The sequence below is a fragment of the Vicugna pacos genome, chromosome 35 (genome assembly GCF_048564905.1).
Source record: "Vicugna pacos chromosome 35, VicPac4, whole genome shotgun sequence".
NCBI lineage: Eukaryota > Metazoa > Chordata > Mammalia > Artiodactyla > Camelidae > Vicugna > Vicugna pacos.
The window spans coordinates 31476879-31498497 of NC_133021.1; the positions used below are offsets into that span (position 1 = coordinate 31476879).

A 21619-nucleotide genomic window follows, 5' to 3' on the forward strand; every position below is an offset into this window, starting at 1 on the left:
CCATATAGTTATTATAAAACATTGGCAGTATTCCCTGTGCTGTACATTACACCCTTGTCTCTTATTTTATACCTAGTGGTTTGTCCCTCTTAATTTCCCTTCCCCTGTCCTGTCCCTCCCCGCAACCCCCACATTCCTCAGATCTGTAAGACTACACTAATTTCTGCCTTCCTCCTCCCCCGAGCTGGAAAGCGAATCTCAAAAGTTTGTGCTCAGACTTCCCACCACCATAGTTCTTACCCCAGAGGCCAGGGAACCAGCGTGGGGGTTGCACCAGCTTCCCCGTATGTCTGTTCCAATTGCACATTCAGGAATCAGGGACTCAGCCATGGTTGGGTCCATCAACCCGGGGGACCCGGTGTGAGCCGGACCTGGGCCAAGGCTCCATTTATTACTTGGCCTCACGTGCCCAACTCGGACTGGGGGCCCATAGCGACTCATCTCCTGGTGTCAGTCCCTGCTCAGCCCCCATGCTCAGCAGTCCTCAGAACGTGTGGGTCTCCCATTCCCCCGTGGGCGGTTACCTGAGTGAATATCCTTTGCGGCTGGAGCAAGGGAACCATCACTCTCTCCATCTGCTTAGCAGGGTCCTTCCTCCTCAAGACTCTAGAGCATCAGTCTGAAAACTGGCTCAGATCCAGACGTTGGCAAGAGATCCTGGCTGGTTATTGGGGCGACTGCCCTCAGCTCCCCATCTTTGAACTATTTACAGATGAGGGGCCCACTTGCCAGTTGCCCATCTGTTCACCCCAGGGACCCCTTGTTCTGTGAATGGTCCCCGTTACTCACCAGGCGACTCACCTGCCCCTGCTCTTCTCATCATATTTGCGTTCACCTGGCTTCTGACCGTGAAGCAGTTGAGCGTGGCCACCTGGCGTCTGCTGTTTTTGGGTCCTGTTATCCCCACATTGCTGGAATATCTAAACGATGATACATGGTACCTGCTTGTTTCCACAGTTACTCCACCCCAGTTCACAGGTCGCTGCCAGGAAACGTTTTACAACTTGCACATTCAGGAACCACCTTGTGCCTGGGTTTTCTTTCTTTTTTTTTTTTTTCACCTCCATCTACCACCAGCACAGAAGTCTTTGTGGCAGCCAGGTGACTGGTCCAGCTCCCAAATCCCGTCTTGGCATTGACTCCCTCAAGCCCTTTCAGTACATGATGTCCCAAGGCCACCTCCCCAGGAAGCAGTCTCTGAGACGCAATTGGCTTGCAGAGAGGTGCTCTTGGGATCCCCAGCCAGGGAAGGGAAGGAGTCCAGTTGAGGGAGGGAGACACTGGGCTGCAGCCCAGCCCCTCAAGGAAGACCTCAGCAAACCTCACGGAGAGTGGGATGCCCCTCACCAGCATCCTGAGCTCAGGCAAGGGGGCCTGGCTTTATACCCATGTTGATCAGGCATTGGGGGTGGGCTGCCCAGGAGTGGGCCGTGACCTTGGGCAAGCTGGTCTCCAGCTGAGCCAAGTCCACAGAGGGTTGACAGCTGAGGGCTATGTGCTGCCCACAGTCCTGGAAGCTGCGGGGGCGGGGGGTTCGGGAGGGGCATCACAACTTCTGTTACCCCACAACCCCATTATCACACTCAACAAACACAAGACTGATACAATAGCATTACCCAACACAGAGTCCATACTCAGGATTTACCCCTGGCCCCAAGTGCCTCTTACAGCTTTTTAATTTTTTAAGTCCAGGATCTAATCGGGCCATTCATGGCACTTAGTTGTCATGTCTCTTCACTCTCTTGTAATAAGATCAGTCCCCCTAGTTGTCTGGTTTTTTGTTTTATGGCTTTTGCTTGTTTGTTGTTTTTTTGTTTGTTTTTGTCTCTCGTGCCGTTTATGTTTTGGCAAAGCTCTGGGCAGTAATTTACTAGGATGTCTCACAGTCTTTGATTACTTTCTGGCTCGATTAAGTTTAAGTTAGTTTTGGCGAGAGTACTCCAACAAGGTGATCTGACCGTCCTGCTGTGTGACATCAGCGGCTTGTCCCGTTATTGGTGGCAAAGTCTGGTCACTTGTAAAGGGTGCTATCTGCCAGATCTCTCTCCATTGTAAGGTCTCCTTTTTTTTTTCGTTTTTTTTTAACTCTGAAATTAATAAGTCATCTGTGAGGTGATACTTTGAGACAATGCAGATCACCTGCTTCTCCACAACCCCTCAACCTCGCGCCGTGGTTTTATGAGCATTCACTCTGATCTCTTACTGGCTCAGTGATTACACCGGTGGTTACAAAGCAGTGACTTTTCTATTATGTTTCTCCCTGTGTTTATTAGCAGACCTGCTACAAAGTTCCCTCCCCTTTTCTATTATCACCGTGTGGTCAGGGATTCTTTTTCATTCAGCGAGTTATATAATGCTTTGCCATCGTGATTCTTCAGATGCTCAAACTGGCCCGTATTTGGCCGGTGGAGGCCCTTTCAGGCCAGCTGCCGTGTGCTGTGAACACATCACTTTCGCTCACTCAGCGTTTCCGTCCTTTGTGGCGCAAGATTCTCTAGACTTGCCTTGTGCTCGTCCTGCCCTAGACTTGGACTCAGCCGTCTCTCTAAGGGGCCCTGGTTCTTAGGAATAATATTTAGAAACCAAGATACAAGCACTGGCTGACTTCCATGACCACAGGGGTAGCATTGCTTGAGGGGCCTCTTAGTGGACAGGACTGAAAAATATGAGACACTTTTAAAGGTCTGGAGTACATACGGATGCCTGAGTCCAATCTAAAAACGCCTCTTCCTCGCCTCCTCCCATTTCATATCTGCACTCCCTCCTGCCAAAGGGAGAACCCTGGTTTCAGTTACATCAGAGATTTGTCCTATAATGCCTTTGACTGATCTTTTTTTAAATGTTTGTTCTCTTTTCACATGATTCACTCCATTGGTTTTAATGATTATTTCTATAAAGATGACTCGCTAAGACAACACTTTACCCCGCATTTCTCCTGAGCTTCATGCTAGTGTAGCTGACTGCATCCAGCAGACGACTCATGTCTGCTGGGGTACCCCGTGTACAACTCAGATTTAATTAATGGGTGATGTGTGTCAAAGCTAACCTCATCATTCTCTGTTCTTTGCTGTACACTTCAGAAGGGCGGGAACTGTGTTCATCTCTTTCACTAGTAAATGACCGATATACAGCACAGACCCAGCAGGTAGGCAGCGCTCAAGGAAGAAATGCCTTTAGAACCACTCATCTTGCGACAGTACGGAGAGTGGATTAGAGCACAGCCCTGGGACTGTGCTGAAAACCACTGAACTGTGCACTGGAAAGAGGTGAATTTTACAGCGTGTGAGTTCCATATCAATAGAGGAGTAATTTTTAAAAAGAGGATGCATTAGAGGTGAGGAGGACAGTGGACGCAAGGAAGCAAGAACCTCACGTAAGAGGCGTAGCTTGCAATTGGGGAGAGGTGAGTGCCGAGCATCCACAGACCCATCAGGAGGACACAGGGTCCAAAGACCCTGACGGCCAGAGAGATGTGCAAAATATTTACAGCAGCATTAGTTAGAATGATTCCAAGTTGGAAATAACCTAAAAACCCATCAACAGTAGAATTACTAAACTGGAAGATGTTTATGTGTTGTCATATAAAACAATTTAAAAAGAAGCTGCTGTACACATAAGGGATGAATCTCACAGACATAATGTCCAATTTTTTAAAAGCAGACACAAAAGGCTTCATACTGTATGATTCCGTTTACTTAACAAATCAAAACAAATCTGTGGTGACAGAAGTCATGATTATGGGGACTTTTGTGGAGACAATAAAAGGGCAGGGACACAAAAGAGGCTTCTGTAATAATAGGACTTTTTATATCTTCATCTAGATGGTAGATAGGTGAGCATTTATACTTTACATAAACTTACGAATTGTACCTTCTTCTGTAAATACACCGTACTTCAATAAAAGTTTACCCCAAACCCCCCAGAAAGCCTTGTCACATTTTTCCCCCTTATTTGCTTGTCTTTGCTCCGGACTGTAAGCTCTGTAAGCTCCTCCAGACTGTAGGGAAGTGTTTTAATTATTACCGTCGTATCTTCTGAATTTGAGTGCTGATACACAGAACATCAGTGATCACTTACATAGATCAGGCAACATTAATCACAGATACCACTCACCCCACGTCAGATGCTAAGTATTTTGCAAACATTGACTCATTTAGTCCTCATAACCTGATGAGGTAAGTACCCTTGAATCCTCATTTTACAGATGATAAAACTGAAAGGTTAAGTAACTTGCCAAAGGTCACACAGCTGATAAGGGTTGAGATGGGTTTCCAACCCAGTTTGGTCCAAAGGGCTATGCTGTTAACCACTGTTCTGTGCGTAGGACACTCATGTGTGGTTGGGAAAGTTAAGTCCTTGCTCAGTTTTATTTCTCAAGACCCTATGCTGAGTCTGCTAGAGAGTAGTGGAAGAGAAGTGCAAAATTTCTAACAAAACTGCCCTTCCTCCACATAATTACTTCCCTTTATATGTATCGCTAATTATAATGGTATTTAAAAATTTAAAAAATTGATAGTACATTCTTACCCATCCAAGCAGTTATACAAACTTCTAATTTGCAACACAAATGAGTTTGTCACTCATATGCAAAGAACTCTGATATTTCAATGAGAAAAAGATAAAAACGGGCAATGAATGAGTAGTCAATGATCTTTTCTTCACCTATCCGATCATTAAAGATAAAAAGACAAAGTTTCAGCGTGCAGGGGGATTCAACTTTATACATTGTTAATTCAAGCTTACAATCTTTTCAGGAGCCATTTGGCAGTATCAAATTTAAAAATGTACATAGTCTGAGTCGTTGATTTCACTTCCAATAATCAAGTGTACTCATCTGAGTTCACAAAGACTTGCCCAAAGATGCTCATTAAAGATCATCGTTGTGACATTTCAGAGCAACGCAGGTAAAGACCTAAAAGCTTTCAGAGAAGAACAAGTGTCATGAAGGCTCAGAAATCAAAATGGCTTCAAGACTTTTGAACTCACACGGAGGCCAGAAGACAATGAAATACCTCCAAAACTCCAAGGGGAAGTTCATTCCAACCCAGAATCCATACCCAAGCAAACCATCACTTAAATGTCCCAGGACAGACATTGCAAGACAAGCAAGGTCCTGACAGGTATACCTTCCATCCACCTGCAGAAGCGTACGCTAAGAGGGAAATGTGCGGCGCAGGAAGTGAGACCCAGCCCAGGAGAAAGGCAAGGGGCACCCTCAGGAGGGCGAAAACCCAGGACAGTTATGCACCCGAGAAAACAACCAGCAGAGAGTCAGACAAACGGGGGCTGTGAGCCCCTCCTGCTGTCCTCGCTCAGGACCTGGGGGAGCTGCAGTGCTCAGCCTTGTTACTTATGTTGACGGTGCTGAAATTCCTGGTGTTCCTTCTGCTGTGCTGTTTGTCTGGAATGTGCAATTCACCTCCCAGAAGTGTTCTGCTACCCTGGAACCTGGGGGTGGGCCACAGTTAAGTTGAAGCAGCAAAATAAACCAGTAGGGCACCCCACCCCTTGCTGGCACCCCTGAGAGGCGTCTGTGCTTGGTTCGCATCGCGCTGCCTGGGGCTCGCCTGTCCAGCTGTCCCCACAGCCCCGTCCTCCTGGACAATCTCAGGGAAGCTGGAAAACAAGATTCTGAGGTTCTGCTCGGTCCGTCTTCCCCTGCAGCCTCCTCCTGACGTGGCAGTGCTGTTCCGCACAGGCTGCTGGTTGCTGCTCCATGTTTATATTACTCATTGTTCACTTTTATGAATAGTTGTTGGTAGAATAATAACGTGTGTATTAATTTAACAGGTTTTAAAAGTAATATACTTTAAAGGGTTAAGTGAGAATGGCTTTATATTTTTTATATTTTTAATAGTTTTGTAGTGTTCTGTAATTAAGATATTACTTTGTGATTTAAAAAAACTTAAGCTCTCTATTTTAAATAGGGAAAAACCCTTACATTTTGGTGTGGCCAGCTCGCTGTGTGGAACAGCTCAGGCATCCAACCTCAACGGTTATCTAAATGCAAATATGGAGTAAATATCCTACTGAAATGTTCCTCGGTCCTTGGAAAAGATTTTAAAATGTATGTAGAGTTAGCGTATGCCTGCAATCTTACCTCCTGCACCTGAGAAACAGCACATGGCTCTGTGTGCTTCAGGGGGCAGGCTGTTTCTTGAAGGTGAGGAGGGCAGAGGCCTGGGCTGAGGTCGTGGTCAAGCACCTCTTCCTTCCACACCGACCCCAAGGAGGCTAGGCTTCTGAAGGTTGTCAGGGAACTGGAAAATCAGAAAGGCCTCCTCAACTACTTTCTCACTAAGACATGTTAGTAGCACCACGTTAATACCTCAAAATATTTTAACATCTCATCTTGAAAACTGCTGTTCTTCTATAATAAGACAAGACAGTGATTTTCTTATGGTGAGTAGTTTATTGTAAGATAATTTACAAATATCTTGCTGTCTTTAGTAATTTAAACAATGGACCAACAATTTCTTCCGATAAGGACAGCAGTCGCTAAAAACAGAATCAGCTAGCTGAATTTTTCTTCTTTACCTGAAAAATAAAGTACAGAACAAATAAAAGTCAAACAATGCTTTTCTTTGGAAAATAAAAATGTCAAGAGAAAAATACCTATTTCAGTGGGGCTGAAAGAACTGACTCTACATAATAAAATGTTACCTGACACTAGTGTGTCCCAAATTTGCACCTAGGGACCCTTTCATGGGGTCTGTCAGGGCACAACTATTTTCATTATAATGTTATCTGCCTGTTTTATTCTCATTCTCGAGAGCACGCGGTAGAGTTTTCCAGAGCCTATGTGATGTGTAATATCAGAACAGAAGGAAGACAGAAATGGATGAGAAGTGAGCTGTTTTCTGTTAAGTCGGACACCATAGAGTCCTGAGACCAGGAAATCTGAGAGCCACTGCTCTTCACCAGCCTTTATTTAATACCTCAAAATAATGCTAATTCTCTATCCTTAAAGGTTATGTAATATATCTAAGGGGAAAAGCCCCAGCATGACCCACACGCCCCCACACGTTGGCTGCCGCTTGCAACAGCCCAGCAACCTGTCTCTCAGGGAACCGGCTCCACTGTTGCTAAATGAGCTTCAGTGACATCTGTGTGGGTTTCTTTTCTGACAGGGTGTGGGGACAGGGTGTGAAACAGTACCACTTTACCTCTTGTCTGAGGATGAAACTTGATTTTCATTAATTCCTGGGTTATTATATTAGAAGAAAAAGACAAACAAAACAAGCAGGTCAAGAAGCAATCCATGCTGGTTAATCATGTATAATTTCCAACTAAAAAAGCCCATTTCCCCACGTAGTACCTTGAGTGTATCACATAAATACTTACCAAAATATTCCCTTAAAACAGATTCAATGATTATTACCAGAAGTCATAGACTTCAGTCTGCTTAGAAGCAATAAAACCATGTTCATGCAAGTAGGCAACACTATGAAAGCATAATTTAAACCACTGCTTTTTCTATAAGTAGCACACAATATATTAAAAAAACTTTATGCCAGCAAATACTTGGCATGTCAAGTATTATGGTTTATTCATGCCTTTTATTTTATTACCAAATAGCCAAATGTGTCTGTATTAAATATTTAATGCAAACACATTTTGTATATTTAATACAATATATGTCTGTTTAAGCAGCAGGACAGACAGGGTACAGGGCATGCAAGTCCGTCCGTGCAAACTGTCCACTGTGGGGCTCCACAGCCAGCTTTTACCAAAGGACTTAGATGGCCTTTCTAGAAAGTGAAAACTAATCAATTTCTAGTCATTTAAATTCTTTTTAAAATTCTTGATCTTTATGTCCCAGTCTCCCTCCCCTCATTTCCCCGAGGTTGTTACTTTTCAGTCCGGTTCCCACGCTCCTAATCAAGAAGAGCCTGGTCCTCAGTTTGGCAGAAGCTGTAGCCTCAGTCAATTCCAAGCACCTCCCAGCCCCCGGGACCCTCAGAGCAGTCCTTCCCCCAGGCCTCCGCACACTCCCCACCTGAGAGGTCAGCCCGGGTGAAAATACTCTACGGGACCCTCGCATCAGCCCCGAGTTTAGAACACAACTGAGTTACAGGGAGAGTACCTTAACCACGCCCATCAAGCTAGGACTGGCAGGGCCACTCGTCACTGCCCTGGACCCTGCGACGCTAACAGTGCAGTAGTGACCAGGCTGACAGAGGGGCTGGTCTTAAACTCACGCTCAAGAGCAGAACAAGATGATGGTGCTTAGGACAGCAAAGCGGATCGATCCAACCCACAGCCTACAGAACGGTCTCGACCAGGTTACTATGTCTGTCTGGCGTCCTGCCCACTCCTAGCCTCCAGAGACGAGACTCAAGAACCAACTGAAACGTCACCTTAGCAATAAACCTTTCCTTGATTCTTAAACGTAGACCCATGTTTCCTTACACCCAGTAAAATGCCATTTCCCCCTCTTCTGAGCTTTCAGTCCTTAATACTCATGGTGCATCATTCATTGACTCAACAAGCATTTACCGAGGAGGTCTGTGCCAGGTGTCGGGGCTATTGACGCGGATGAGACGCCCCCCGCCCAAAACCCGCAGGAGTTCAGACAGACAGGTGGGCAGTTCCTAACAGCGCAGTGTTAAGTGCTGCGATAGAGGCTAAAGAAGGCTGCCCCAGAAAACCGTGAGGGGGTTCCTGGGAAGAAGGCTCCCCCAGATCCATCAGGAAGGAGAAATGGGAGTCACTTAGCTGCAGAACCAAGGGTGCAGGGGAAGAAGAGAGTGGGATTTCAGGAAAAAGAGCGTGCTGCTAAAAAAATATGTTTTTTTAACTCAGGAGAGAAATGACAAGGATCTGCATTAAGAAGGCACAAAGGGGAAGGAGTCAAGGGAGGTTTAGAAGGTAAAATTTACAGAACTTGGTGACCAATTTTGGGAGGTAAGAAAGAATGAGTCAAAGATAATTTACTACACATTTTATCTCTCGTCACAATTATCTGCATATTTTCCTTACTGTATTAACATGTAAAGGATCATACCCTTTAACCCTGTGCCTAGCATTGAATGAGGTACATATGGGGCTCAGTTTAATAATTTTAAAAACAGAATTCCCATTACTGTAAACCTAGTTTCACAAAAATTAACTATGTAGCTAGACAACCAGGACATTTTCTTGAAGGAAGTAGTATTTTAAGTACCACTGTAATACAGTACTGATATGGGAAACTTAATTTTAAAAATTCCTGGACCCTACCTCCATTCAATGATTTATAGATTTATATAAAACCAAAACCAAAACCAGTCCTGTAACTCAGAAAGCTTGGTTTATGTTTTAAGTTCCAAAGACAGATTTTATAACGATAATGAATTATCCGTATCATTATTCCTAAAACTTCAGGAAAGTGACAGGTACAATATACTGACTTCTAAAAGGAAGAAACTAAAGTCTGAATGTTTCAGCTGAAATCATCAGAAGGAACCAGAGATCCCATTTTTGTCAAATCCTTATATTCTAAGACTAAGGATACAAGATTAAACAATGGATCATGTCACCTCTAGCAGACAAAACGGACAACTTAAACATGCAAAGGCTGAACTGGCAGGCACAGGTGAGAAAAGAACTCTAAGGGCAAAGTACAGTTACTTACAGAGCTGCAGCACCAGAGATGATTTCAATCAGCTCCTTTGTGATGACAGCTTGGCGGGTACGATTGAACGTCAAAGTCAACTTGTCAATCATTTCAGCTTAGAACAAAATAAAAGATTAGACAAGATCTAAATTTAGGAAAGAATTAGCTTAGGCACTAACTCATTCATAGATGTGTGCAGCTTAATTTAAAAGTAAGAGATTTGGTTTCTTTTTGGGGACCAAAATTGGCCGCTTGAGGAATTTTAGGAAGATATTTTTCTGTCTTCCACGAGATATCCTTAAAAAGTACTTGTGCACTTCCTGCCTACCAAGATGTCACTTCCTTTGACAGCAGACAATACTACTTCTCTATCTTTAAAGACTCAGCGGCAGAGCTCAGGACCAGCTGCCAGCTCTCCGGCTTCCTGGCCCACTTCGAGACCCTACTGTCTCCTGCCAGGAGGGGCCCCCTGCCACTCCCGGCGGGGGACTCTCGGGGTGTGCTGCGCGCTTACAGGCGTTCTTGCTGGCGTTGTCCATGGCCGTCATCCTGGCGCTCTGCTCACTGGTGGTGGACTCCTTCAGGGAGTAGTAGATGATGTTGGCCAGGCTGTACTCCTGGTAGTTCCGCAGCACGTCGGCATCCACGTCATCATAGACACTCATGCTCTCTGTTAAAGCAAGCGGTGGATCTCCCTGAAGCTACGCCGTGCGAACGCTGAGTTAATCAACACGGCTTCCTAGTACGGAAGGCCTTGGTAATTACAGACAAGTCAATGTGAGACTGGTTAAAAGACTCAGTCCTAGAAGCTTCATCTATTTCCATCTCACAGATTATAGCAGATTTTTGGCAAAATGATACTTCAGATGCTTTACTGAATAAAACTTAAGAAGCCGACATTTCAAGCAGCCTCACTACATCTCATGGCTACAACGTCCTCTGGACAGTGTCCGGCAGAGCGCCTGGCACAGAGCGCCCAACGTCCATGAAGGTTCAATAATGAAGTTAAGGGAAGAACTGAGACTATGCAGGGTGATATAAAAACCCTAGTTCAGCCATTTGATTACTGGAGAAATATGAAAGTGTCAGGAAAACGAGGGAGGGAAAGCTCTCTTGAGAACAGTGAAGAGTGGGAGAACTAGAGGCCGCTATGCATTTTAGTAATTACACTGCAACAATTAGCAGCACACTTCAACTTCATTCATCAGGGCAGAGTGGTGAGACAGTACTCTGTTTTATCAGACTTCACATACAGTGGATTATATCTCTTATTTTATGTGCCATTAAGAGAAAAAGCCAGTCAATTAAAAACGACATGCAGGGACTGGGAGAAGCATCCTAACTTCAGAGACATTAAAGTGTAAAAAAGTGCACATCTTAGAACGGATGAGATACACAGACAGGGGGAGACACAATCAGTGCTTGAGTATTACTTCCAGGATGCTTCACTGCGCAGTCATGACTTTATTCAAACAGCAAAAGAAAAGAACTGAGTTGTTCAATGTAAACTAGTTCAATTCTCCATTCTAGCGCTTCTGACTGTCTTGTGGGTGGAGAAGGTTCCCATACATAAACTGCAAAGCCAGTTTCTAGCCAAGTTTTTCCAACCCCTGAGGACAGAAATCGTATCTAATGGGTGGCCCTCAATGGATGTTTATTTATCTAATTAATCAAGAAATAGAGGAAGAGGCATCAAACAACGACTGGACTATGATTTCACGGGAGCCTCTAACAGATGGTGATGGGAACAGCCCAACGTCGTTTTCCTACTGCTGAAGAAAGCCATCCTGACAAAGAATGTTTCCCTAAATTGTGCAAACCTCTCCTTTCAACAGGAAAAAGCCTCATCACACAAAAACCTACCGGCACTTGCAACAGTGTCAAGGGAAAAGATGGGCTTTTCTTCGGTCTTGTAGGAGATGACAGACCTGGGACAGCAAAAGCAGAGGTAAGTCCCAAGGCAATCTCTAAACTGTTAAGCAGACATTTCCTTAATTGAAAAATCTGAACATAAACATAAAAAAGCTTGAGATTTCAAAAATTTTCTTGCCTGAATCGGTTAAAGATGATAGACCCTTCATCAAATTCATATCCAGAATTTAACAATTCAAGGGCAATGACAGACGCATCCCCAAAGGTAGGGGGCCTCCTTCCCACTTCTTTGAACGTCACCAGAAACTGGTCAGAATGAGTCCTATAGGAAAATGAAGAGATCACATAAAATACTTTAACAGGACACTTCTGCTGAAAGAACACAGGGAAAAATACTCTCACTATGGATCAAGTTGTTTTTGGGGCGGGGGCGGGGTTCATGGAATTAGGTTGTTTCATACACTGTCATGATCATTCCTTCCCTTTAGCACCTGCCAAGAACTAAGGACCGACAACCAGGCCTTTGTTGTCTTCCATCTCTCTGCCTTTACTTCCCTTCTTCTAATCCTAATCAACTGTTGTTCATTTCTGACATTTCCAGGCTGTGAGAGCTCCTCAGAGTCCTCATTAAAAAAAAAGTCAGTAGCTTCTGATAGCCCCAGTGTATTCCATTTACGGTTTGGAAGGAGATGCAAAAGACAAGTGGAGAACAAGGGCAATCTACACATTCTAATATGTCATGGAGAAAAGAAAAACAAAACCAAACCCTTCTGTGTGTATAAAATGGTAACCAAAAAAAAAAAAAAAACACCTTGCTTAAATAAACTATCAAACTTCCCTTTATTCACACTTGCACCCTTTTGAACATCAATAATACAGACTTCAGTCACCTCTGAAGTATGCCCCTGATTTTGTCACCAACTCCAACAATCTTTACTTCCTTCCCAGCCGCCGTGAGGCTGGCCACCTCGCTCTTGATCTGTTTAGCAACCGAGGAATGAATGGCGCCGCAGAGCCCCCGGTCCGAGGACACACCGATGAGGAGGTGTTTCTTCTTGTCTTCAGGCACTTTAATATCTGCCTTTTCATACAGAGCTTAAACAAAAAAAGACTTTTTATATAATTACACTAAATACAGCAATAATCCCTAATTTACAAACTGACGCCTCAGTATAACCAAGTGCAATTATTTCATTTACTATCAGGCTGAAAACCATAAAGGATTAAATCTCTGAATGAAGGTCCAAGAGTCAACTTATCTTAAATACTGACTAAAAGAAACGGCTAGAAAAATTAAAGAACTTGTAAAGAGGCCAGACTTACACCAGTGCCAACTTAGATTTACCAACTTCCCAAAGAATGCAGATCTTCAGTGTGCAGCCGACAAAGCAGAAAGCAAACGTTACGGAATTGCTCGCACAATCTGCACACCGAGCTTTACTGAAAACTGCTAACGTTAAAACAAGGGATGTGCCACTTTACTTTGGGGATTACTGTAACAACCTGACTTTGTTCGTCCGGTCTTCCTAGCAGCGGAAGCCAAGAGGCAAATTTAAATAGAATTAAATACCACACATTTCACTGAGGAAATGCCTGTGAGAGAAAACAGGAGGAGAGTCAGAAGAGCATCACCCCATGATGCTGGTCTGACCAGGGGGAAGAAAGGTGGGGTGGCAGCTTCCTGGACCGCCGTGCAGGGCTGCCGGAGAGCCCTAGTCTCCCCAGAACATGCCGGCCTGAGCATCCTTCCCGTGCTTGGTTGCTGGCCCGGAGCAGCCCCCGGGAAGCACAGCTTGGGTGCGAACACAGGGTGGGCTCAGCAGTGCTCCCCGTGGCTGCGAAGTGCCCCTTCATGGCTGCCACGTCCTCCCACGTCAACCAAATCCCTACTACGACCTTTTTCAGTAGAGAGCAGTGGTTCTCAAACTTCAATCCCTGAGGCCCTTCCACAGAAAGCAGACAAGTAAACACTCAATTCCAAGGTTCAGGAGGATGGAGAGAATACTTGTCTCTTTTTGTGTTTTATAGTGTGCAGCATAAAATGCCTCTTTAAAAGTTCTTAAATATTTAAAATGATTAGCCATTTAATATCTAGCAGTTAGTATTTTTTGTAATTTAAAAGACTGTACCACAAATACTCTAATCAGATACGCAAGCCCGTTTCTTCTTTATTAGATAGTTTGGTGATTATAGACTTTTGGGGGGAAACAGATCTATCACACTTACTCATTTCAGCAAGAAGGGTGAATAATAAATGACCTCCCCCTTTTAATAAAAACAGGCTAATTTACCAACCAACATTTAGTGGGCCACCAACTAGGTGCTTACCATGGTGCTGGGCAGAGAACGGGACTTGTGAGAGCAAACGGCTAGGACTGACAAGAAGGGCTAAAACTAACACAGCAAGTCTCCCCACACCTACTCCATGAAACTCAACATGGCAGAAAGCAAGGAGCCATTTCCACTGGGGCCCAGTGCTGTCTTTCTCTCAGCAGCATTCTCTTTAGCAGTGTAAATCCATGTTTAAAAAAGATGAAGAGCACAAGACAACTGCTGCACCAGGTAATTTACATCTAATACACAGATTATTCACACACAGGTAATGCAGATATATTTTCTTCAATTTGGAAATGAGCAAACTTTGCCCTCTTCACCACTGACGTTTAAACACTGCACTCACGTGCTCAGAGTCAGACCCAAGACCACTTGGTCAGCTTCCACGGCAGGGCACCCCCTCCCCACCCTGCAGTCCTAAAAGATCACATCACGGTGCAACAGGATGAAATCAAGTGTTTGCATTGGATGCACTGTATTTCCAAGTTCTTTTGATGGCATGTTCAATAAACTGGGAGTTTCCAGAATATTTTAAACGTAAACGCAGTCACATAACAGTGGTCAATTAATAGGCAGGCTCTGGTGCCAAGCCACACAGGTGCAGTTAGACTGCAGTGTGCTTCAGTTTTTCTCATCTGCAAAGCAGGGGCCCTAACAGCTCCCGCCACCGCCCTGGGCTGCTGCATGTAAGTACTCTGAGCAGACCGGCCATCACGTGAGCACCAAATAAAAGTCCTGAACAGTGACCTCTCTGCTAAAAGCTTCTTCGTTACCCGTGAATCGCAGCCTCCTCTTACCCAAGGATCCTATTCCGTACACTCGGGCTGGTTTCAGCTCCCTCTCAGCCCGCGCATATTTCGCTGCTGCCACCATTTTCATAGACTTGGTAATTTTCTGGATGTTTTTGATCGACTTTAGTCGCCTGGTAACTGGAAAAATAGAAGTGCTGTGTCAAGATAAAGACGTTATCATTTCATTTGTGAATTTATTGAAATATTTTCCTGAACTGCAAGATAGACTAATTAGCAGTCAGGCTATCAATTAACGGCATGATGCTAAACTACGCTTAGTGTTAGGATGAGTACTAGTCAGACCTCGGACAGGACCAGCAAAACGGCTACAGAAGAGAACAGTAAATTATGCATTTAAAACATTAAATGGGACTGAAAATGGCCTTTAGCCACATATTTCATAACATCTTATACACACACAGAGAATCGTTCTTTCTAAGTTCTGTCATTACCACTCTACAGAGAACAGGGGCAGAACCACCACAGGTCTTTTCCAAAACCAGCTCAACGTCTCACACGTGTAACATAGATTGATTTTTGTCAATTCTGATGAAATATACAATGAACTAAAGCAGCACATTTTCAAAAATATTATCTGTCAAAATTTAGTTTTAATTCACATATGGAGATAAAGTACTTACTATCTTTCAAGGTTGCCATATTTCGAACTTGGATCCTGAGAATAAAGGTGGTAAAAAAATTTTTAGCTGTTTGAAAAATTGCTCCATGATACAAGAAAAACTTTCCAAGTTAATATATTTAAAGAGTGTCCTATAAAGAAACTATCAAATATAAGACTCTGAATGTGTACGTGTGTATGTGTTTTATATATATATATATAAATTCTTACTGATACCAACCCCCTATATCAAAGGCCTCATCCTATGTGACAGCTAGCAAAGCTTCCACCGACTTCACAAGGGCATTCACACATGTCCTAGTCCTGCCCCCATGTCTCTGCCTACACTTTCCATGAGAAAAGTCCTCCCGTGGTTGGGCTGTCCAATTGCACTAAAATCAAGGTCAGCCACCTCCAAAAAGCATCTCTCAGTTCTTAAGGAAGTTCCTGACTCCTTGAGTTCACCAAGACCGTTTCAAATAACACTTAGGGTCAATTACACATCCTAACATGACCACATGTGGGAAACCACAGTTTATTTAAACCGATTCTTAACTCTTCCAGCTCAGTTTAACAAGCATTTACGGAGCAGCTACTCTGCTCCAGGACGTGGTCTCACCACAAGAAGCATATTTTTACCTCCTAAACAATGTACATGCAAACTTAGATTTACATAAAATTCATATTGAATATTTTCTACAGTCTTTAAATTGCTAATGCATAAAAATCAAAAGGATCTGACCTAAAAGTACTGCTAGTGGAAGATAAATGAGAGGACCCGCTGCCCACTGAAGACATGTTGTCAAATATACATTATCTTTCAGCTCCTAAGTCCACAAAGTACTTGTGTTGGTCTGGAAAGCTCCGGCAGGAGAACTAAAGAATCAACAAATTTGTGCATAAAGAAGGAGGGCCTTAGGAGGGCATCCTGGGAACTGGATGGGGTTTTGAAGCTGGAGACATAACTTGGGTTAGTAAGTTGAAATATTATTTCATAGGTAGCAGGGAAGTGATGAATGCTTATAAGCCCACACATCAGTTTAGTCTTTCAGTAAAGTATCTCAGATGGCACAGAGAAGCCCAAAATGACAGTGAATGTGGATGACATGGAGGCCAAGTAAGGGGCTGCTTGCAGCTTACAAACAAGAGAAGGCAAGAACCTGGAATGAGACACTGTACTAAAAAATAGACTTAAAAAGTCTATTACAAAAAAAAAAATGAAGGTTGTGAAATGAGATATGGTGGCAGTTTAGAGATTATATGGGCTTATGTGCATAAAAATAAGTCTGAAAGGTCATCACTAGAACAGTTATCTCTTGACTTATACATCTTACCACTGGTATTAACCAGGCATAGAGAAAGAAGAAGAAAAGAAAATACGAGGAAGGAGACTATATGAAAAACACTAGGTTTGGTTATAAAGATGGATGCACTAAGGAAAAGATGAAAGCTGCCGAATACTGAGGAGTTCCACTAGTTCAGAGTGCCGACTCATCACCACAACGACCATCCCATCAGCAAGTTAACAGCATCCCGGGGATGATTTTTTTTTTTGGAAGAACGTTTTTGTCCCAAACCTTCTAAATTTAGAGACTGTAAGGACCGAGGGTCTTCTGTGATTCTTTGTTATGCACATGCCCGAATTTCCTGTTTAGCCTTTAGTTCTAAAGTTCTTTATTTCTTTAAAATTATTTTTTAAAAATCTTTTTTTTTAAAAAAAGCTCTTTCTTTTTAAAGTACAATTTGAGTACAAAATAACTATGAACTAATCTGAACTCTCTTTAGGGATAGGGTGACCTACCGAATATACAGTTTTTGCAAATGAGAAGATAAAGGAAGCTCTGAATCAGCTGTGGGTTCTGGAAAATTGCATCATGTCATGAGAAATCTTCAGGAGGTTATCTGAGAAACTAGAAACATTAAACACAGTGGAGGGCACACCACACAGATAGATGGTGGATTTACCATCACCTACCCTGACCGCACGGCATTGTTAGAAAAGCTGAAGATTTTCAGTGGAGGAGAGAGTTGGGGAGGTTGACAGATGAACGATTTATCATGAAAGAATTTTAAGGAGTGTATAATGCTGAAGAACATAAAAATTAAGGCGGAAGTAGCATCTGCTAATTCCTAGGGAAGAGAAAATTATGAAGTACGTCTAATTCGAATATTGAATGCCTGCATGAAAGTCCACCCCCCGCCTCTCCACCAAACGACTCCCTTGAACTTCACCGCCAACACTACCCACAACTCAGCCTTGTTAGGCTCTAACCTTCACGCATGACACTTCATGTAAAAAGTGTATGTATAAATTCACTTTCATTTTTCAATGGACACATCTGGATCCCCACAAGCATCTGATCCTCACGCTTACCCAATGAATTGTGTACTATCATTTCCCCCATTTAACAGATGAGGAAATGGCACACAGACACTGAGTAACTTGCCCAAGGCCACGCAGGGAGGTGAATGGCAGTCAGGGTTCAAATCTGGGAGGTTTGGCACATACTGCTGCCTCTCATTCTCACATTTTTTTTTTACATTTAAAAGCAAGTATCTGCTACCCCAGTCTCAGAGGACAACCCTCTTCTCTCCTGAAATGCCACCTCTTCCTTTTCAGTATATATAGTTCAACTTATGGCCATTGGTTTCCTATTATAAAATAGTTTGATTTTAGAGAATGTGGAACACTAGGAAATAGAAATGCATTTCCCCACGATTTCAGACAGAAAAATCAGAGACTCCTTTTCCCCCAAATTTCTTACTTCCAATTTCTTAATTTCCAAAAATTTAGGGTATTTTACTGACATCCCAAACAACAATTAAAATAATTTCACTATAGTTTTAATTAAGCCTAATGTTTAATGTTGGTATGCTAACCTCTCTGAAACAAAAACTAATAACAAACTGCACTTTAAAAAGCTTTCAGTAACCAAAACAGAACCGAGAGAATGCCTCTTCCTGGTTCCGTAAAGGCAAAGGTATATTTCCCTGCCAACTTAATTACGTGGCGTGCGAAACATGAAGTTGGTTTTAATTTCTGAATTTAAAAGGCAATTACAGGGGGGAGGGTATACCTCAGTGGTAGAGTGCCTGCTTGGCATGCAAGAGGTCCAGGGTTCAATCCCCAGTATCTCCAGTAAAATAAATAGACCTAATTACCCCCTCTCCCAGATTTTTTTAAAATTAAAAGGCAATTACAGCGATTAGGAAGGTTAAAGCAGAAGAGGCAGGAAAGACATCAGGCATCAAGAGTGATGGACTATGTGCAAAGGAAGAGGACAGAGTATGCTTTCCATAGTGGAACAGCAATGCTTAATGAATATTCAAACCTACCCACTGAAAACCAACACTCCAAAGAGATAAAGATTAAGGTCAGGACTTGGACATTTATTCGCTGCGTGAGGTTCCAGTTTAAGCCCCCAGCAGCAGTTATCTCAGGCGGAGAGACAGCTTAAATGATCCCTTATTAGAAGATCTCCAAATTATCTCATAGGTTTTTTTAAAAAAAAGTTATTTCTATAATTTTATGTAAAATATTTTGTCCTCATTTCAGCAAATGTCCAGTTTTAAAAGATCAACTTGGATGATTTAAGGTTCTCAAAATATTTACAGGTAACATCAATGCACAACACATGGGAAAGAAGGAAGGCTGATGTTTGCAGAGCACCTCTGCCTGGCAGCGTAGGCCCCACAAAGCGCACTAGGACCACGTCTATTTGTGTACCACCGCATTTTAGCACTTCCCACAGTACCAACTTGGTGCAGGGAAAGCACCCAGCAAATGTGTGCTGAGTGTTAAGAAACGGAACTATCATTACAAGTGAGAATATAGCTAAGGCGACTTCCTAATTCTCATGAATTCTCCTTCAATATTAGGGAGGGAAAAATCTGACTTCCAAATCCACCAACATTCGTATGTAAGTTTTTCACAACAGATTTAATTACTTCATTACCCTGAAAATCTTTCATTGTTATTTGCTGCATAAAAACGTTACCTATTTCAACAATGCTTTTTAGAGTCCCTTCTGGTAAGTTAGGATACAAAGATCTAGTTTAGTGCATGACTCCTTAGAATTCTCCTTTCCTGTAAAACCGCGGAAGGCTACACACAGCCTAATAATCCCCTTAGCACCGTGTCTGAAATTCTTTCAGACTCTTGTCTTCGCTCCAAGACATTTCATATTATTACAGGGTACCACCGCAAACCAACGTTTATCTGCCTATTCCTAGGCCGCCTTATGTGCAGGGTTTTTTTTCTTTTTTCGGGAACCAATGTTTAAAATCCTTAATACGTGCATGGCAGTTGACAGATGACGCTTACAAGTCCATCTATCTCCTTCTCTTGGGGACCTCGGGGCGATGTCATGACCTTGCAGGGTTACTGCTTCAGCAAAACGGTTTCAAGATCGTGCTAGGTGTCTCTCCCTTCCTCGCCAACAAAATCTTGAGGGCCCCTCTGCAGCCCATGAGGACACTCATTTTATCCTCCTGTGCCAAGCAAACGCCGGCTGCGTGGTCGGTGCTTAATGCACATCGCGGGTTGTTGCGCTCTGCACTGGAGGGCTTCCAAAGGCCTCAAGGACAAAAGGCACACCTTAACCTTCCCAGGACCTCCCCTCCCCGCGTTAAGGAGCCGGGGTAAGGACTCCTCGATGCTCGCGGCCTGACTCCCTAAGGATTGTCACTGAGTGAATCCAAGACCGCCCTGAAATTAACTCGGACCCCGATGACCACTCCTCGTGGCCTTCACCCCGCCCCACCCCGCGTCAGGAGACGTGGCTGGACTTCGCTGTCTCCGCGGCCCCTTCGCGCGCCCTTTCCCGGTTCCGAGCGCTTCCTGAGCCCGGGCCTCTGCGGGACGCGGGCCTCGCAGGCCCTGCGACCCCTCTTCCGCTCCACTCGCCTCCACTCGCTCCCCCTGCCCCTCGCCCGAGCTCTTCCCTCCCTCGCAACCCTCCTGTCCACACCGCAAGCTGCCATACCATTGCGGCTGCACCGCCCAGGCGGAGAGCCCTGCGACGCCGGCCCGAGAGAACATGGTGATACCCGCCCGGCTGAAGGTCGGTCAGACGGGCCTCAGGGCGCGTGCGCGGAGGCTTCCCGGCGCGCCCAGCCCACCCCGCGCTCTCCTTCAATCCCGCTTCTTCAGCCTCGCGAGAATTTGGGCCCAGCCTTCCGAGGCCCCACCTCCTTCCGGCTCGCAGGCCGTACTTGTCCCGCCCACCCCGCCAGCCCAGTTCCGCTTCCGGTCGGCGGAGCGCTGGGCTGTGGGAAGTCAGCGCTGTGGTGGTCGCGATGGGGAAGTCGGATTTCCTTACCCCTAAGGCCATCGCCAACAGGATCAAATCCAAGGGGCTGCAGAAGCTGCGCTGGTATTGCCAGATGTGTCAGAAGCAGTGCCGGGACGAGGTAAGCGAGCCCGGGCTCACTCTTCTTACATTCAGTATTGGCTGCCGTTCTTTTGTAAAAGAGCTTTTTCTCATTCATTAGGGCTGTTTGGTTATCCTCACTTGTCATCTCCAAATGTGGTTCCTGCTGGAAAGAGAGGATAAGTGTTTACTTCCTTCCTCTAATCACCAGTTTTCAGAGTAGGACAGTTGCGGTGGTTCTGGCCTGTTTGGCTTCAGGTCTGTTCACGGCCCTTCTGTACCTGGGAGGGCAGCCTGGGGGCGGTGGAGCCGCCCTGTGAGCCCCCTGCCCTGTATTCTGTCTCAGTACTGGAAGACTGAGGGGGAGGAAGGTCAGAACTAGAGTATCCCCTCCTGCCCGCCCGCTCACTTGAATTTCTAGAATTTAATAACATTATTTTGTTTTCATTTTATTGATTTATTTGTCATTTACGGAAAGTGGTGCTGGTTTTTCATTTCTTTGATACCAAGTTTCCTTTTAAGATGGATTTAAGTAAGAGGAATGGACAGGTAGTACACAGATGAGGCAGGAGTTGTGCAAGTGGTCTGTGGATAATTACAGATTAGGAAGCTGCTCTAAGCAAGACTGAGTGTTGAATTCAGGACAGCTGCAGTGCGCCTGAGCAGAGGCAAAGGATAAGGGTTTTTAGGAAGGCTGAGAAGGCTTAGTGATGGATAGAACGTGAAACGTGGATGCTGTCCTCGGTCCTGGCCTGGGTGCCGGTACAAGACAGTGGTGTACACTGAGCTGGAGGAACAGGAGAGGAACATTTTTCATTTCTTTTACTAGTGAAGAGTCAGGTTCAAAGGTTAAGTAGAATCAATACAAAGTCAAAACTTGTGTTTGTTTTTTACAGTCATCTGAAGAAGACACAGATTTAGTATGTTAAAATAGGTTTATGCAACAGTGTATTTTGCATAATGAGCTAAAGTATAGGAAAGTGAGTGAAAACAATTTCCTTAATGGAAATTCACTAATGACCCGTTTTTACTT

General features: G+C 44.2%; 2 protein-coding genes across 4 annotated transcripts in view; one reads left to right on the forward strand and one right to left on the reverse strand.

Moving 5' to 3' along the window:
- KIN (Kin17 DNA and RNA binding protein) overlaps nucleotides 1-21619 on the forward strand; it is a 398804-nt gene that overhangs the window by 356606 nt on the left and 20579 nt on the right. For both annotated transcript variants that reach the window (XM_072954908.1, XM_006213122.4), the window contains exon 2: nucleotides 20480-20626. In XM_072954908.1, the coding sequence (XP_072811009.1) occupies nucleotides 20513-20626 (114 nt within the window). In that variant the 5' untranslated portion in view covers nucleotides 20480-20512. The remainder of the gene's footprint in view (nucleotides 1-20479; nucleotides 20627-21619) is intronic.
- ATP5F1C (ATP synthase F1 subunit gamma) lies at nucleotides 6393-20349 on the reverse strand. 2 transcript variants are annotated; one of them, XM_006213124.4, is made up of 10 exons: nucleotides 20200-20349; nucleotides 15237-15271; nucleotides 14602-14733; nucleotides 12361-12565; nucleotides 11649-11792; nucleotides 11462-11526; nucleotides 10113-10268; nucleotides 9617-9713; nucleotides 7167-7203; nucleotides 6393-6537 (listed from the first exon to the last, which is right to left on the reverse strand). In XM_006213124.4, exons 1-9 carry the CDS (start codon nucleotides 20253-20255, stop codon nucleotides 7197-7199), a joined length of 897 nt encoding a protein of 298 aa, XP_006213186.1. In that variant the 5' UTR covers nucleotides 20256-20349; the 3' UTR covers nucleotides 6393-6537; nucleotides 7167-7196. The 2 variants fall into 2 exon arrangements, with proteins under 2 accessions (XP_006213186.1, XP_006213187.1); XM_006213125.4 differs by lacking the exons at nucleotides 6393-6537; nucleotides 7167-7203 and having other exon boundaries at nucleotides 9613-9713.